Below are 16,912 nucleotides of genomic sequence, written 5' to 3'. Positions count from 1 at the left end.
TCCCTTTTGACTAGAAAGATGCCAACATGAGGTGTATCTTTTTAAAAAGGCAAGTTCAGGGAACTGTAGGCAGTCAGCCTTGCCTCAGTCACATTGTTCAGCATCTTCATTGGTGATCTGGTTGACGATAGAAGGAGATTTGGATGTGACATGAGATTAAGGGGTGTGAGTGGCACACCACATAGGAGAACACCAATTCTGTGGGACCATGATAAACTTAGGAACTGGGCCAGCAGAAATGTTGAGAAGTTCATGAAGTGCAAAGATTTGCACCTGTGATGGAATAATCCAAGGCATGAGTCACTGCCCTGCTATGAAACACTGATGAGTTACAATGAACACCAGCTTGAATATGTCAGCAGTGTTTCCTCATGGCTTTAAAGGTGCTGGGGCTACGTTAGAAGGATAATGGATGGTAGATCTGGGGAAATTATTATCCCCCCTTACTTTGTGCTGGCAGGACCACATGGAATACTGTGTCCAGCTTTGGCTCTGTCATTTCAAGAAAGGTGTTGAGAAACTGCAGCTGGTCTAGCATACAGGTATAAAGGTGATTTGGTCTAGTGCTGCTTTTCCACGAGGAGAGGGAACTGGGTAAAGAGCAGGCTTAGGAGCAGTTACTGGTCTACAGCAACTGAAATGGCTCTAAAGGAATGACAGAAATAGACTTTTCTCTGTAGATACAGACAATAAACAAAGGGGTAGCAGACACAAGGTCCTTGGGATTCCCTTGGCTTGGGAGGTTCAGGTTGGAGTTTAGGAGAACCAGTTGCACTAGAAGTTGATGAAGCCATGAAAGCGGATCCCATAAAGGCTACAGAATCGCCATCATTGGTGGATTTCAAGACTTTTGTAGGCAAAGCCATGACTGGCCCAATAGGCAGTAGCCTCATTTCAAATGAGATTGTCTTTCAAAATTATTTCTGCGATTCCACAATTAAAAGGGTTGGTTTGTGTTCATCAAAGTTTGTACATAGGTAATCTCTAGGAACCCATTACACAATACAAGGAAGGAAAAGGGCTATTTAATAGTAGTTTCTGTATACTTTATAATTAGCAAACCAGTTCTCTCTACTTTATTAGCCCAGTATTCTTTTATTGCTTGTATTTTTCTTTATGAGCCCTTATGCATCATTGTTTTGTACTGGCAATAGTTGAATGATCTTAACTTTCTGTAACAAGTTGCTGCAGTACTGAAAGCACAGCAGTGAGTTTCAGAATCCCTTGTGAGGCTACAAAGTGGTCTCTGTCTAATGAATCAGTTAGATCTCATCTTTATTTTCAGAATTACATTTTCTTGTAGCATTTTGGAAAGGAAACTATTTTGCTTACTTTTTCTTTTACCTTTAGTGTAATCTTTGTTATATTTTGACTAAAACTTTGAAGTCTGATTATTGTGTATGTATGTGTTGGGGTTTTTTTCTTCATGCCAACATAAAACTATCTGTAATGGAAATACACTGGAAATAAGACAACAGGAGTAAATTAAATATAACCAACGAATGTAAAGTCTATGCTGCCCTTCTAAGTATTTTCTCTCTTTGCCTTTTACCATAATATCTTTTTGCATGTATATATTTTCTTTGCTTGCCTGTTACCTCTATGCTTTTCTCTGTCTAGCATAAAGGAACATTTCTTTTTAATATTTCATCCTACCACTTTCTTTCAACAGTTTTTGTCATATTTTTATCTGCAGGCACTCAATTAGTTTCCTCTAAATAATTTCTTAGGAGACAGTTCATTTTCCAAATAAATCAAAACACTGAGAACGGATCCACTGGAGTTTATTCTTGTTATTTACAAGTAAGGATTAGTTAAATAGCTGTTTTGAAAACACAAAAATTTAAGAAGGATGTTTTAAGAGGTACCTGAAATTTGTAAACTGTGGATGAATAGAGAGTACTTTACTGAGCAGTCATGTACTTAGTGTTTTAATAGCATGTTAGGATATTGCTTGCTGCTAGTATTAGGAATTGGTTTTTTTACCTGAAGAATGTTCATCCCATTTCCTACATTTGTTTTTCAGCTTGCTTGGGAATATGGAATGCCATTTTTTGAGACCAGCGCTAAAGAAAATGTGAATATTGAGCACGCATTTTCAGTCTTGACTAAGGAAATCCTGGAAAAGGTAGGCTTCTTTTCTAAGGAGAAAGAAGATGGGAGATTTTTTTTGACAGATTGAGTAGATAAGGTTGTAACTACAGAATGGTTTAAGAAAAGCACAGCTGATGCAGTTTTGCAGTTTTGGGGGAGAATAATTGTGGAAGAGTGAAAAACGGAAGAGGTGAGCAGGTACAATACAGTTCGGAAAGAAAGTGAAAATTCAGGAAGACTGAGTTTGTGGCTTTATTTCCCATACTTTTCTTCAAGGGAGTGATTAACAGCTCCAGAGTAGTTCCACTTCTGTGGAACTTCCATTCTGCCAGGAAGATTCCTTTCTCCTCTAGGTTTCTGCAGAGTATGCACACAGTGAAGATGCTGCATGATGATGGAATCAGTGGAGCTTTTATGTTCAGCAATCAAGTGTTTTATCCAAGGTTCATAACTGTTAGTTTGGCTGATTTACACTAGTGCTTTTGAAGTTATCAGGGCCTAAAGGTTTGAGTTAATTAGTGGTAGAATCAATATTGTAGCTGTCAGAGTCAGCATCTCTAACTTGAGTATGTTGGCTTAAAGGTCCCTTACTCCTCAGAGTTGCAATTCTTTTGTAGGACTGAATTATTGTTCATTAGCTCTGAAAATGTTTTGCATTGCAATTTATTTTTAGGCAGTAGAATATTATTTTAGACATTAATAGATGTTCTTCATGCAATGTATTATCACTGCCATTCATCACCAATATTAGTTATACAAAACTAACCTTCCACTCCGAATACTCTTCAAGTCATAATAAAGATAAATGAGCAAAATTACTGACAAAGTCACAAGTAGCAGTGTTTTGATTAAGTAGCCATAGGGAATGGTCAGAATAATAGCTCAGAGTTGGACTGCTTTTAAATCTTTTACTACATAGTAACACAAGATGTAGTTGGTTATTTTGGGGGAGGAAAAAAAATCTTTAGGTTACTTTAACATCAAAGTGAAGCTCAGCAACTGAACAGTCAGATATTGTTTAGAACAGGAGGATAATGGCAGGCCCTTGAGTTACTGAGCTTATTGGAAAAAAGTCTCAAGATAACTCTGATTTTGTTGTAAATGAAAAAGACATTGTCCACTGTAAATAGAGAATATATTGTTAGTATGAAATATGAAAACTACAAAACAATAGCTATGATCATAACTGCTGCAAAGACAAATATGTGCAAAGTGAGCATTTCTGCAGAATGTGTTTGGATGATATCTAAGAGAATTTTCTGCACATGCAGAAATGATGTTTGGGTTTTTTTCACGTTAAGATTGCCTACACTTATTTTACGGTAAGTGAAACTTCAGTATTCCTACTCACCTTCATGAAATTTCATCAGGTTTGTAGTGTGGGCAGGGCAAAAAAATTCAGACCACGTTGAACATGTTATGCTAGTGCTTGGTTTTAATTAGAACTGTTTTGAACAGTTGTATGCTCTGCATGTATGTGTGTTTAGAAACTGCCCATGAGAATACGTCATATTTATCTGTAGTATTGTTTCACCTTAGCTAAAAATATTTGGAATCTTGATGAGGAATCATGTACCATTACTTTGGTGTATAATTTGCCATTTTTAGTATAATGCATTTGTTGATTTAAACAAGAAACCCTTTAGCCCAACTGGTTTTACCACTGGTCTGATAAGAAAGAGTTTGCTGGAGAAAAAAAAAAAGATCTACCATACAGTTTCATCATGGTTTTCAGGTTCGACAAAATAATTTGCCTGTTCACAAAACTGTGAAATCTGAATGTAGTACTTGAATTTTAACTTCCTCTAACTGCTGAAATTTTGGAGAATGGAAAATGCAGTAGCAAGTGTGACTAGTAGCTGTGAAAAATGACATGATAGATGCCAGTCTGAGATAATTTCTGTCATACATCCATTTGGTAGTGGTGAAATACGTATTTGCTGATTGTAAAAAGAAGATACAGCTTTGCACAGTGTGCTGGCCCAAGACACCTATGCCTGGGCATATCAGGCCTCTCCCTTGCCCTCTGCAATGGACCACCTGTCCCAGACTGATGAGATGCTTCAGTGGAAGCACATTGATGCTTTCCCAGTCCCACAGAAGGAAGGAACTCCCTAGAACAGTCTGTTATGACCATGCTTTTGGGAAGTATGTGAACCTTATTCAGAGGTATGATAAATAAGCAGGGCAGGCTGGCAGGCAGTAGACCATTCTCAGATGCATTGCAGTACACTGTATTAATCTGAGGAAATCTAGTAGTTTTTATGTACATTCTTGCTTGCCATCTACTGTGGACATGTCCCTTAGTAACTTAATTTACTCAAAACACTCCTATAGATGGGGAAGATTGATGTCCAGAGTTATAGAGCTCATACAGAAGTGCTAAGCTGGATTCTTTCAAAATTCAGAACAAGTTGTGGTTCAGGGGTGAGTTGGGGGAAAAAAAATATTATGAAGTTTTGTGTTAAAGACATTTAAACAACACAAAATGAAAAAGAGCAAGTGTTTCAGTGTATTGTCACTATTTTGTGCTGTGTTTTCCCATCTCTTCTGTTGCAATTTGTCTTGTAGTGGGCTTAAGGGAGAGAGAAGACTTCTGTATCCCTGTGATCTGGGTAACTAAAGTGCTGCTTGACCTTTCAGATACTTTCCATCTCAGCCATTCTATGCTGCAGGTCTCAGTCCTGCAGCTCTAATTTAGAGTCTCATTAAAACCATCAGATGGGGGTTTTTTTGACAGCTTACATTGGTAATAGCTAAGGAGTCATGCCTTATTTCTGAGAACTTGCAATTTTCAAACCAATCAGTTAATAATAACTGAATGCAGTACTTGAGATTTAACTTCCTCTGACTGATGAATTTTTGGAGAAGGGCAATAATAACTGATTTGATTGTATTTGAAAGGCTGCAGTGGAAATAAATGTTAATGACATAGATTATTCCAGGAGTTTGCTTAGACATGTTGAAAAATAACAGTATTTTATTTATTCACAATTCTCATGAATCTCAGATATGCCTAAACCTGTTCATTAATAGATGACAGCTGTTCTTTGACAATGCTTCTGGTTGCCAGTGAACTATTTGGACTTGTGAGCCAGTCCTCTAAAAACAACCAAAACCAAAAAAATACCACCCAGAATGCAGTCAGCATTTGCTCTTTTGTGTTCTTTGGTTTCATGCCTGGCAAGCAGTAGTGTTCTCAAGTAGGTTTTCAAAAAGTATTACAAGCCTTTGTATATGTCCTTTTGGGTGTGATTGTTGGTATTTTTCTAAACTAGAATCAGGAGAGAATTCCAGTTTAAAAAATGGAATAGAAGAATGAAGTTACCACCTTTTACTGAAAACTGCAATAAAACTAACCAAAGAGTTACCTCCCAAGAGTGATTGACTACTAAGATTATTTTAATCATATTAAATAAACATACATCTGCTGAGTAGAGAACAGTGAAAATCCATTTAAGACCTTGCCCTGTACTGCTGAGAGTAACATTTAATGTTTAACAGCTGGATGTCATTTGAGATGAACATTCAGAAGTAGGAGGCCTTAATTTTGCCCTTCCTTCATTTCTTTACATTTCTTTCCTATGGCAACAAGATTGTTGAGACTATATTGTGTTTTCTATTCCTTTGCTCTTAAAGTACCTTTGGAGCTTGTTAGCTGATTTTAAAGAAATTTGTCAGATCAAACAAAAAGATAATTAAGTTCCTGAGTAGTTCCTTGAAGATAAGGTGAGAGGCAGAGTACTCTGTAAAAGGAGTCTCCAGCATTAGTTCATAGAATAGTAGAGACTACTAGACAGAGAGACTGAAAAATGCTTCAACCAGCGACTCCAGCTGGAGCTTGCATCACAGATATCAAATTTAATTCACTTCAAGACCCAAATCCATAAGAAATCGGATTTCATTATTGCTGAGGTTCATGGAATTGTTAGTTTGTCTAAAAGATCCCTGTCTCCAGCAGTGCATACTCAATGTTTCTTTATTATCCTTAGTCATGCATGGAGCCCCAGGCTTTATTTGCCCTTTCTTTATCTTGTACTGACCACAGAATAATAATTCTTTCGAGAGGTTTTTCATAATGCTTGTACTGCTGTACTTCAGATCCATTTTAGATTTTTATCTCCTTAACTTTTTTACTAACATTAGATATATTCAGCATGCCACATGTGGGAACCGAGGTACAGAGATTAAAGAAAAGAGGAAAAATGGTGCCCAGACAGTGCTGGTGCAATGTAAGACAAAATTTGACTATGCTATCTTAATTTAGGAAAAAAAAAAAAAAAAAAAAGTCTGTTCTGGACATTGAATGAGCCAAATATTCTTCTGGAAACAGTAACATATAATTAGGTCATGTAAATCAAAACTTAATCACAATATCTCTGTATAGGGGATGAGATTTATCTTAGCATACAATCCTAGCCAGCTAAAATTTGCATGACTGGTCTGGTTGTCTGGAATCATCTCTACTCAATGGAAAGAGATGAGTCTTTAGGATAAAATTGTGTTTTGGAGCTGCCCTTCTCCCTCCATTGATTATGGTGGCCCCCATATCTCTGCCTATATGCTTTCATATGATTCAGATTAAATAAATTAAACTCCAGGAGAACAAAAGTTACAGACTTGGCTTGCTTCTGGCATTTGCCGCTTCTGCAGGATATTAACTTTGAAGATATATTGCTCTCTTAAATAGAGTTTTTTATGATGCAACTATATTAAACCTCACCTAGATGATCTGTAAGTTGAGGAACTTCACAGGAGATCCACAGCTGTCTTCTCAAGTTTGTAAATAACTAATTTCAGTACAACATTGTTATAGTCTACATGGTAGTAACAGGAGAGGGAGATAGAGCCCCACGCTTTGCCAGTGGGTTCAGTGTTTTAGACATGGTAGAACAGCACACTCTGGGAGCAAGATCTTCATCAACATTCCTTGAGGAATGTAGTCAGCAGCAGTTAGATCCTGCTGTGCCAGACCTCATATCCTCCTCTCCTGCTCCTGTACCTGTTCCCACAGCGATTGCCTTCCCTGCTAATATATCCCTGCTAATAGTCTCACAATCACAATGGGTTGGACATGCTTGTGCCATGTCCAGCCCATTGTGGTTGTGAGACTACTCTCTTACATTTTGAACAGGTAATTTGAATTACAGAATATAGGGGAAATACAGTAATTTCACGAATACAAGCCGCACCAATTTGACCAAAATTTTGGTGGAAACCCGGAAGTGCGGCCAATATTCCGGGGCGGCTAATACATTAACAAAATTCTAAAAGCTGCCAACACGGAAGTGAGAGCCCGCGGCAGCCCCAAGCCAAGCTGGAGTCCGGCCGGCCCCGGCTGAGGTGGGAAAGCCTGGCAGAGGCGGGGCCAGCAGTGTGGGGGCGGGCGGCTGAGCCTGAGCCAGCAGGGCGGGGCAGGGGAGGCGGCAGAGCCCGGGCCAGCAGGGCGGGGGAGCCCGGGAGAACTGGGGCTAGCAGTGCAGGGGAGCATGGCAGAAGCAGGAAGGCCGGCGGGTGGGGCTGCCTGGCAGTGGGGGAAGCCCAGCAGAATCGGGGCCAGCAGCGTGGGGGAGCCCGGCGGTGCGGGGGCCTGCAGTGCCGGCCAGGGCGAGGAAACGCGGCGGCAGTGCAGATGGGAGGGGGCGGCCGGCATGCCTGCCAGCGGCGGCAGTGCCTGGCCCGCCGGCAGGGCGAGTACGTAAACAACGCAGCGGCGACGCGGCCGGCATGCCTGCCAGCGGCGGCAGTGCCTGGCCCGCCGGCAGGGCGAGTACGTAAACGCAGCGGCGGGGCGGTGCTGACGGGAGAGGGGGGTCAGTGAGCCCGGCGGCGGCTGCAGCACCACCCAGCCGGCCCCGTCGGCAACCATGAGCGGGCCGAGCCTGCCTGGCCCCGCCCCGAGCCAGTAAAGCCCGCTATGCCGCGATCCTGTTACTAATTGGCCAATTTGTGAAAGCTGCGCATGGATTCTCGCGAGGAACGAAAGTGCGGCTAATATTCGGGGTGCGGCTTATCTATTGACAAAGACAGCAACATTGTCGAGGCACCGGGGGTGCGGCTTATAATCCGTGCGGCTTGTATTCGTGAAACTACTGTACATAAAAAGTGTTGGGACTGTTAATAACTGAGGTCTCTCTAATGGCAGGTCAGGCATTGAAGTCACATGGGACTTTGTTGCATGAAGTTCTCTAACAGTCTTTGTCAACTATCACTGTTAAATATAAACAAAATGATTGCAGTAATTAAGTAGGATCATTTTTTAATTAGAGTAAAAATCCTCAAATTTTATAGAAGATATAAATAATAGTAACCTCAGTTACAGTCTCTTCTGTTTGTTTCTACAAAGCTTCTAATTTTTCAGCAAGCATTCCAGGTCTGACTTGGACTGGGGACATGATATAGATAAAGCAAAATCCTGTTACTCTTTTAAACCAATGGTAAACCCCGCCTTTAAAATAACTAAACCATTATCAAAGTACCAAAAACTGATGTTAGACAAGGTGGATCCAGAATTAATCTGAGTAGGTTTTCAGCAAAGAATGGGCAGCTGAGCTTAATGAAGATTTATATATTTACTCCATTAGAAGCCTTTCAAAGAGGTCATTGGGTTTTTTTCATTTTCCTTTGTGTACCACCGTAGCTTTCTTGCCTTGATTAAAAATAAAAAAGAAAATCAGTAACCGAGCCATCTCATCACAATTCCTGCATCTAGGTACCTGCTGCATGCCAGTGATACAAATTCTGCTTAGAAGTGGGCAGGAGAGACAGCCCGAAGGGGAGTTTTAAGCAGGAAGCATAAAACTGGCTTGCAGAGGTGCCTGCCAGTTAGGTGAGATGCCTGCTGTGCTATTTGACAGGAAAAACTAGTATTTGATAGCAGGAAGTTTCAACATCTTACTGAAATCGCTGCAGGGTGCAGTGGCATCTGTGTCTGTGGCGGTATTTTCAAAACACCACTTTGTCCAAGATACTGAAGTGGAAACTCCAGCTTCTTGGTGCCATTTTGTTTCTTCTCACCTTTTCACAGTTCTTTGCTGTCTGTTGGCTGACTTGTGGGGTAGTGAGTTACAGTAAACTGAGCAGAAATGTGAGCTGAAAGTGTTAGTGTTTGTGGAGCCCTGGAGGAGGAATGCTGCTTGCCTTGTTCTCACAGGTGGTAGAGATTTGCATACCTCCCTGCTGTAATTTCGGGAGAGGGGGTGCCCCACCTCTTCCAAGGCTTGGCTGAGGCTGAGCACTACATGGGATTGCCCAAATCTGATCTTTGCTTCAGTGGTTTATGCAGGCCTTGTTGTTTCACTTTAGATTATGAATGTGCACTTTTTAAATATGTGTGCAGCACATTTGCTTAAACGCATCCTAGATCCTTATTTGCTTCACAAAGATCCTATATGGAACAGTCTTACAAACTGAAGTGATGAATAGACCTCAACTTTTAAATTGATTTTAAAATGGCTGTTGTTTATTTGTGGAGTGGTGCTTCTTGTCTGTCTGTCCTGGCTAGTTTCTAGATGAACTATCAAATAATGATTTTAGAGATAATAAGAACTGTTGCATTATCAAATATGTTTCACCATTCTTAATCACTTAGAAGTATTGAGGATACTTGCTAAGGATATGCAAACAGCTTACTTATAATCTAGAAGTACTATTAAGTAGTAAAATGCTAAGAATGCAAATAAGTATTCTGAGTGTTTAAGGAAATGTAAGTTTTTCTCCTTTGATTGAATGAATGGAGTTTGGTCTTGAAGTATAATCTGCAACATCTTCAAATTACCTGTTTCCTCTAAGTAAAACTTGAATTCTGAAAGTGTTAAAACAACAACTTTTCTAGAACTCTTTTACTACCTAAACTGATTCTTTTCTTCCCAAGAAAATGCACGGCTGAAACAAAACATATTTAGTTGATGTTTGCAACAGTCAATGCTCAATGTTATTTCTTGGTCTCAATTAAGTGAAATTAAATTTCTTACTGGTACCATTATCTTCTAAAGTTTTTATTTTCCCTTCAGAATCTTATCTCTAAACCAGAGTGGTATCTTGTTCCTTGAGATGACAAAGTTATGTTTGTGTACTTTTGATTCTGCCTTGTTCCCTTTTTTAAAAAGGTCTTCATACTTTTAATTTACTGTCTATGCTTGTAGACTACCAAATACTGACTCTGCCAGGCAGAAATCATAATAGCTAATGCCTGTGTAAACTGTGTAAAAAATTAAAACTAATCAGAAGCTATAAACCTGAGTGTTGGTATTTGTGGGAATTCTCAGGGGTAATAAAAATGTTCCATCTCTTGGTCCTTACCACTCAAAAATTAATTTAAAAAATAAAACAAACCAAACAAGCAAGCAGACAAAAAACAAAACAACATCAAAAACAAGTAAAAGTGCATCTGTTGTATTTCTTCATTATGTGGAGAATTCATTATGACAAGAATTGATTATGACAAGAAATTTCTAAAATCAGTAAGCCACAGTCTTTGGATATTCCAGTCAGACAGTATTTGCAAATAATTTTACTGATGACAACTTCAGCATCCATCCTGGGGTTTAGACACTACAATACAAATTTCCTGCCCTCTGCTCCTTCCTCTATCCATCACTTTTGATTCCTTCCCAGATGCTTCATCTTCTTTCCCCAGCACCATGCACTGTGGAAGCCTTCCTGGGTCCCTGCAGCCTCAGGGAGGAATGAGCTCAGCCACTCTGTTTGTGGGGACAGCTCTGGCACAGGGCAGCCAGCATTCTGGAAGAGCTGAAACTATGGCTGCAGAAGGAAAAAGGAAACAAATTCCTTGTGTCTTTTCCAGAATTTTAAGTAGCAGTGAGTATTTTCAGCCAAAGAGGCATAAAGCTTATTTGTAGCACAGGGGAGACTTCATATTTTGCCCTCGTTCTGATAACAGCCAAGTAATTTTAGGTGAATCTTTCTGAATGTAGTCAGTGTTCAACTACGCTGTGACTTTGTATGTCTAAGTTTTCAATTCTGAATCATGATTAGTATTGTACTACATGATGCCTTTTTTTCCCTTCTTCCTTTTTTTTTTCTGTACTTTGGATTTCATTAATTCCAGCTTAGATAGCTGCTGTCTCTGGAAGCCTCTCTTTATTGTCAGACATGGTTGTTTATGGCTGTTGGGTTCAGGTTGAGAGAGGAATGTGGTGAATCCAGTGGTTGCACTTATTTCTCTGTGCTTAGATGGTAAACCTGCCAAGACACAGGCAACAGAGTTCCAGGTAGAGAAGTTGGGGCTTTCATTGTCCTGGGCATGTGACAATATTCTCTGTGTCTTTGTGCCCTAGTTCAGGGTTCAGTGTTCATAGTTTCAGAGAACAAGATTGCAACATGTTCTGCATTGCACAACTGGGTTTGATTGTTTCTCTGGTCAACATTAATTATCTAGTTGAGTTTATTGCTGAAAGGAAGAGTCCTGGTTTTGATGATTTTCATTTTTGTTACAATCAGCTTTTGCAATCAGTACATAAATGTTTTACAAGGGTGGAGTGCTGTTTTGATAGTTTATCATGATTAAGACTGAACTGTTTCCATTTGGGGGTATTCCTGGTTATTAAATAGAGGCAAGAAAACAATTTTAGTGAATTTCACAGAACTCTAACAGTTAATAGCCTTTTTGTTAGTGAGTACTGATTTCTGTATTTCCTGTTCCTTTCAACTGGACTTTTTCAACCTATGCTCAATACTTCAATGATAAGGGTACTTAACTGAAAATCAGCTAAAATTAGTATAGTCAACAGAAGAACCTGGATTTGTGGAACAGTTCATGTGAGTAAAGATTTACAGGATTGGCACGTATGGTTTGAAGTGACTCTTCAAAAGACACTTTCTGTCACCTTCAGATTTAGGAGAGATGTTAGAGGCAGCTAAAGAATGTAAAGATGCCTAATGGGACTTGCGTGGGCATCCGTCTCCATCTAATTTATTAGAAAACTTCAATCATTTAATTAAATATTCAAAGGAAAAACGTATCCAGTGACTGCACCAAATATTTTACATTAAAGTATGTGAAAAAGCAAACTTTTCAACTATTGTGTTCTAGTTATCTTAATGAAGTGTTTGCTTTTGTTTGTTTTTCAGAAATCCTGTGTATTACATGACTTAGACGTTGTGTCTCTAAATGAAACTAAGAAGAAAACCTGCTGTGCATTCTGAAATACTGTTTCTTATTCCGTTTTCTCTTCAGGAAATATCAAGTGTTACAAAGGAACATACACGATTTTTAAAATGAGCCTGTAATCCAAAGCCACAGTGTTTAGTCATCCTTTGTATTACACAGACTTTGTCACCAAATTTTTTTATATGTTTATATTGTATTTTCATATTTTTAATGTGAAGATAAAACAGTTATCTGATTTTGGAATTATAAGATGCATCACAGGGTGACAGTGCTTGAATGCAAATGTTTGTAGAAGTCTGATTGTACTAACTTTCTGTTATTAAAAAAACACCCTTCATTTTTTGGGAGTGTGTTATTTATACCAGATTTGTAATCCAATGAACACTGACATCATCACACAAGCAACCTTCTGATATATGGAATCATATGACATGTCTTTAAGTATCTGATATTTACTGCAATCCCATAGAATTTTTGGCTTGGTTTCTTTTATACCCATTTCAGACACATACGTGCTACTTCAATACCCTTGAATTCATGCATTCCAGCGTCAGCATAACGCAGGGTAGCGTAGCAGTGCTTGTGATCCATAGAACTTCTTTTTTTATCCTGCTACATACTTGTACAGTTGATTATTCCTTTAGATGTGTAAAACCTTCTGTTACTCCTTGTTTGGTGACAGTTCAGTTGCTCCAGTCTGCCAAGATCCCTCTGATTTGTAATTTTGTGCTCCAACATAGTTGGAGCCCCTTCTTATAGATAGAGTCTCCAAATAAAAGTGTACTCTGTTCAGTCATCAGTGATGTTGACAAAAGTCCTGGATAGTTTTGGATCCAAGACGGATCTAAGTGAAATCCTGTTCAATGTATCCTTTTAGTTTCGGAGTCCTAATTATTTACACAAAATTTTGTATTTATATTGCTTAGACTTTTCGTTTGGACTTTGTTAAGAGCACATTGTAAGAAACTCTTATGATCTTCAGTCTTTCTCCCCCATCCACAAAGCCTATTAAAACCTCTTTATTTAGTAGAAATTCAGTTGATCAGTTTGTGTAGGTATTTCCTTCCCTCCTTTGAGAGAGATGCAATCGCTTTGGGGTTTTCTGGAACCTCATTCTTTTGATTCTTGGAGATAATGAGTGGCAATTTTAAAATAGTTTGAACTATAAGGGAGTTTCACCATGTCCAGTCTGTCCAAAAATCTTTAACTTGTCTATATATTTTCCAGTTTATTTGTTCCTTTTTCTAGCCTTAGACTTTTGTCAGTGGTGCTAGAGTGAAATCACATTTGCCTTCTGAAATTAAAAGCTGAAGTTGAAAGTATCAGCATCATCAGTGATGATTAAATAGAGCTTCCCCTCTGTGGAATAACAAACCAATTTTTTCCTTAATATTCTCACCATGCATCTTATCAACAGGCTTACTATCTTTAAAATCCAATTTTATAACTTTTTGGGAGCTTATCTTTCAGGTTTTGTCCATGCATAGTCTATATATTTATTAATAATTCAGAATTTGACCTACTTTCTATTTTATTTCAGGTCATTGAAGATCTCATGATTCATCCAACTTAATCTTTATCTCACTTCCTTCTCCTCCTCTGCATTGATCAAATTCTGCAGTTTTGCCTTTCAGCAGTAGATCTCCGATGAACTTTCAGCTGTCCTGAACTCACAGTTTATCTACTAGCTTGTTGGGAAAGATGAAACAGCCTCCTACATAGTTCTCTAGGTTTAGGCCTCCATGTAATTCCTCCTTTTTCTAGCAATGCAAATAGATTAAAAAGAGTCAGATTAATTTGTAATTTTGATTTCTTCTCCTTATAGCTAATGAGAATTTCAAGCAATTAATTCCTTCTATACATTTTTCCTTCATGCAGAATTTCCTGCTACTTGTGCTTAGGTATGATCCAGTCCCACCTGAGGGAGATGCAGATACTCAGGTTCCCATGGCAGTTTTAGCAGGATGCTAACTCTTGCTAGCTAATGCTTCACCTAACACTCCATGAGCACTATGAGTACTCTCCTTTTCACATCTCCTGGAGCAAAACAACTGCCTTTTTCCAAACATACTCATTGTAGATTGCAGTAATGTGACAGTGGGAATAAACACCACTCTCACTAGAAAGGGCAAACAAAGGTTCAGGTTGGACATCAGGAAAGATTTCTTCATGGAAAGAATTGTTAAGCATTGGAACAGGCTGCCCAGGGAGAGGGTAGAGGCACCATCCCTGGAAGTGATCTAGAAATAACTGGATGTGGCGCTCAGTGCTGTGGCTTAGTTGACAAGGTGGTGTTCGGTCAAAGGTTGTGCTTGCTGATCTTGCTGATCTGTTCTAACTTAAATGAATTTTTAATTCTGAGATTCGGAGAAATTTAGGATCTGACTGTGAAATGATCACTGCATCTTCTGTTATATCCCAATGGATTTATAAATATTAGGAAAATAGGGCCTTTAGTATTAAAAAATCGTATAGGAACAAGGAATGCTAATTATTGGGGCTTTTTTTAAAGAAATACCAAATATTGTGGTTGCCCACAACAATTAAATTTACTGTATAAAGCTCAGTTTTATTTGATGTATGCACACATTACTATAAACATATTACCAGACTCATACTAAAACAAATTTGTTGTAAAGAGTTCCTTTTCAGATGTTAGCAGATCTGTGAACTGAGGATGATCTGAAATGCTTTGAAAATAATGTTATTGGCAAGGGAATACATGTATACTACAGATTTTACAGACTACTGTATAGATGTGTTGTGAAATCAATGTGTAAGTCAATTCAAAATGCATTTAAGAATAATTTCAGGAATTATTCTGAGCCCTTTTGCCCCTGCTTATGGTTTTATGGCAAGAATTTTCTGTTGATTCATAAAGACTGCCCCTCAACACCACCTGAAAGGCACATAGACAAAAACTAAGACGTTGTGAAACTGAGCCCCTAGCCCAAGGGTGGATTTGTTCTTCAGGTCTGGTGGCTTCATTAGCATTTTACACCAGTAGGAGATTGGTAAGAGACCACAGTAAGGCATTGCTAGACATCAGGGAAATTATCTCTAAAGTGTTAATTATACATAAGGTGCAGTTAAAACAAGAAATTTCTGTTATGTGCTGGTGATTTGAATGCCATTTATGTACTATTAGAATATATTCCAAGGAGGTAGAGCTGGAGTGCAGTTAGGACACAAAACAAAGTGACTCCAAGAGCAAGAGCAAGACATTTAAATATTAGTGAGCATTATGAACTCTGCCTGGAGACAACTGAATGAAATTTAGATAGTATCTAGAAGTTACAATTTTTAAAATGCACATTGTTCCAGTAATATGGTTAAGAGTGGGCTGGGTTTTTACTGGTTGAAGAGAACACAAACACGGTTGTGGGAAGGCAGATTTAAAGGCCATAGGACATGTAGTATGGAAGAATGAAAAAATATTTCAAGAAAAATGAACAGTAACGATTTCTGTGTGAAAGATGCTTTTCTTCCCAGACAGCAGAAGTGCGTGATGTCTGAGAGAGACATATGCTGTGAGATGGTATCTCTCCTGGAATTAATGGTACCCAAGATAGTGTTTAAGAACAATTCCTGATAGACTAGTGCTTCCAGTCCTGGTGAGTCTCAGTCTGATCTGATCTGCTTTGCTTTACATACTGCACCTGGAAACCTCATCAAGCCTGAATGAGCTAAACCCATGCGTTCCATATTTCAGCAATAATGCTCTTAGCAACAGTGCTCAGGTTCACTGATGACACAAAGCTGTGAGGAGTGGCTGATACCCCAGAGGGCTGACCTGCTGGGAAGCAGCTCTGTGGAGAAGGACCTGAGGGTCCTGGTGGACAATGAGCTGTCCATGAGCCAGCAGTGCCCTGTGGCCAGGAAGGCCAATGGTATCCTGGGGTAGGTAGTATTCATGGTATTCCTGGCATTAAAAAGAGCACTGCCAGCTGATCCACGGAGCTGATCTTGCCCCTCTACTCAGCCCTGGTGAGGCCACATCTGGAATGCTGTGTCCAGTTCTGTGCTGTGTCCAGTTCTCAATTCAAGAATGACATGGAGCTCCTGGAGTTGGTCCAGCGGAGGGCAACAAAGATGATTAAGGGGCTGGAACATTTCTCTGATGAGGACAGGCTGAGGGAGCCAGGCCTGTTCAGCCCAGAGAAGAGAGAAGAGACACTGAGGGGACTTCATCAATGTTTATAAGCACCTAAAGGGAGGGTGTCAAGAGAATGAGGCCAGGCTCTTCTCAGTGGTGCCAAGCAATAGGACAAGACACAACAGGCAGAAACTGAGGCACAGGAAATTCCACCTGAAAGTGAGGAAGAACTTTACTATGCAGGTGACCATTGACTGGAACAGATTCCCAGAGAAGTTGTGGAGCCTCCCTTAATGGAGGTGTTCTAGAACTGTCTGGGTGCAATCCTGTGCCATGTGCTCTGGGATGACCCTGCTTGAGCAGGGAGTTTGGACCAGATGACACAATGCAGTCCCTCCCAACCTGACCCAGTCTGTGATATTACTTTGCACTTCAATAGCTTAATTCACTGATGTTGAAAAGCATTTGGTGTACTTGGTGAAAGGAAAACTGCTTTGAAAAGAAGTATCTTTTCAAGGTAGGTTTTTTAATTTTTACAGCTAGCTATTCTGGTAGGTAGGATCTAACAGCAGAAAACTCTTCTTTGTAAA

The 16,912-nt window shown here is 39.4% G+C and overlaps 1 protein-coding gene across 2 annotated transcripts in view; it reads left to right on the top strand.

Moving 5' to 3' along the window:
* Positions 1-12,568, top strand: part of LOC117007708 (ras-related protein Rab-10-like) — a 32,681-nt gene extending 20,113 nt beyond the window's left edge. For both annotated transcript variants that reach the window (XM_033081033.1, XM_033081034.1), the window contains exons 5-6: positions 2,027-2,128; positions 12,187-12,568. In XM_033081033.1, coding sequence (XP_032936924.1) covers positions 2,027-2,128; positions 12,187-12,261 — 177 coding nt within the window. In that variant the 3' untranslated portion in view covers positions 12,262-12,568. The remainder of the gene's footprint in view (positions 1-2,026; positions 2,129-12,186) is intronic.
* The last annotated feature ends 4,344 nt before the right edge of the window (positions 12,569-16,912 follow it).

This window comes from Catharus ustulatus, chromosome 1, assembly GCF_009819885.2.
Source record: "Catharus ustulatus isolate bCatUst1 chromosome 1, bCatUst1.pri.v2, whole genome shotgun sequence".
NCBI classification, from domain to species: domain Eukaryota; kingdom Metazoa; phylum Chordata; class Aves; order Passeriformes; family Turdidae; genus Catharus; species Catharus ustulatus.
This window is presented reverse-complemented; position numbering and strand designations above follow the sequence as displayed.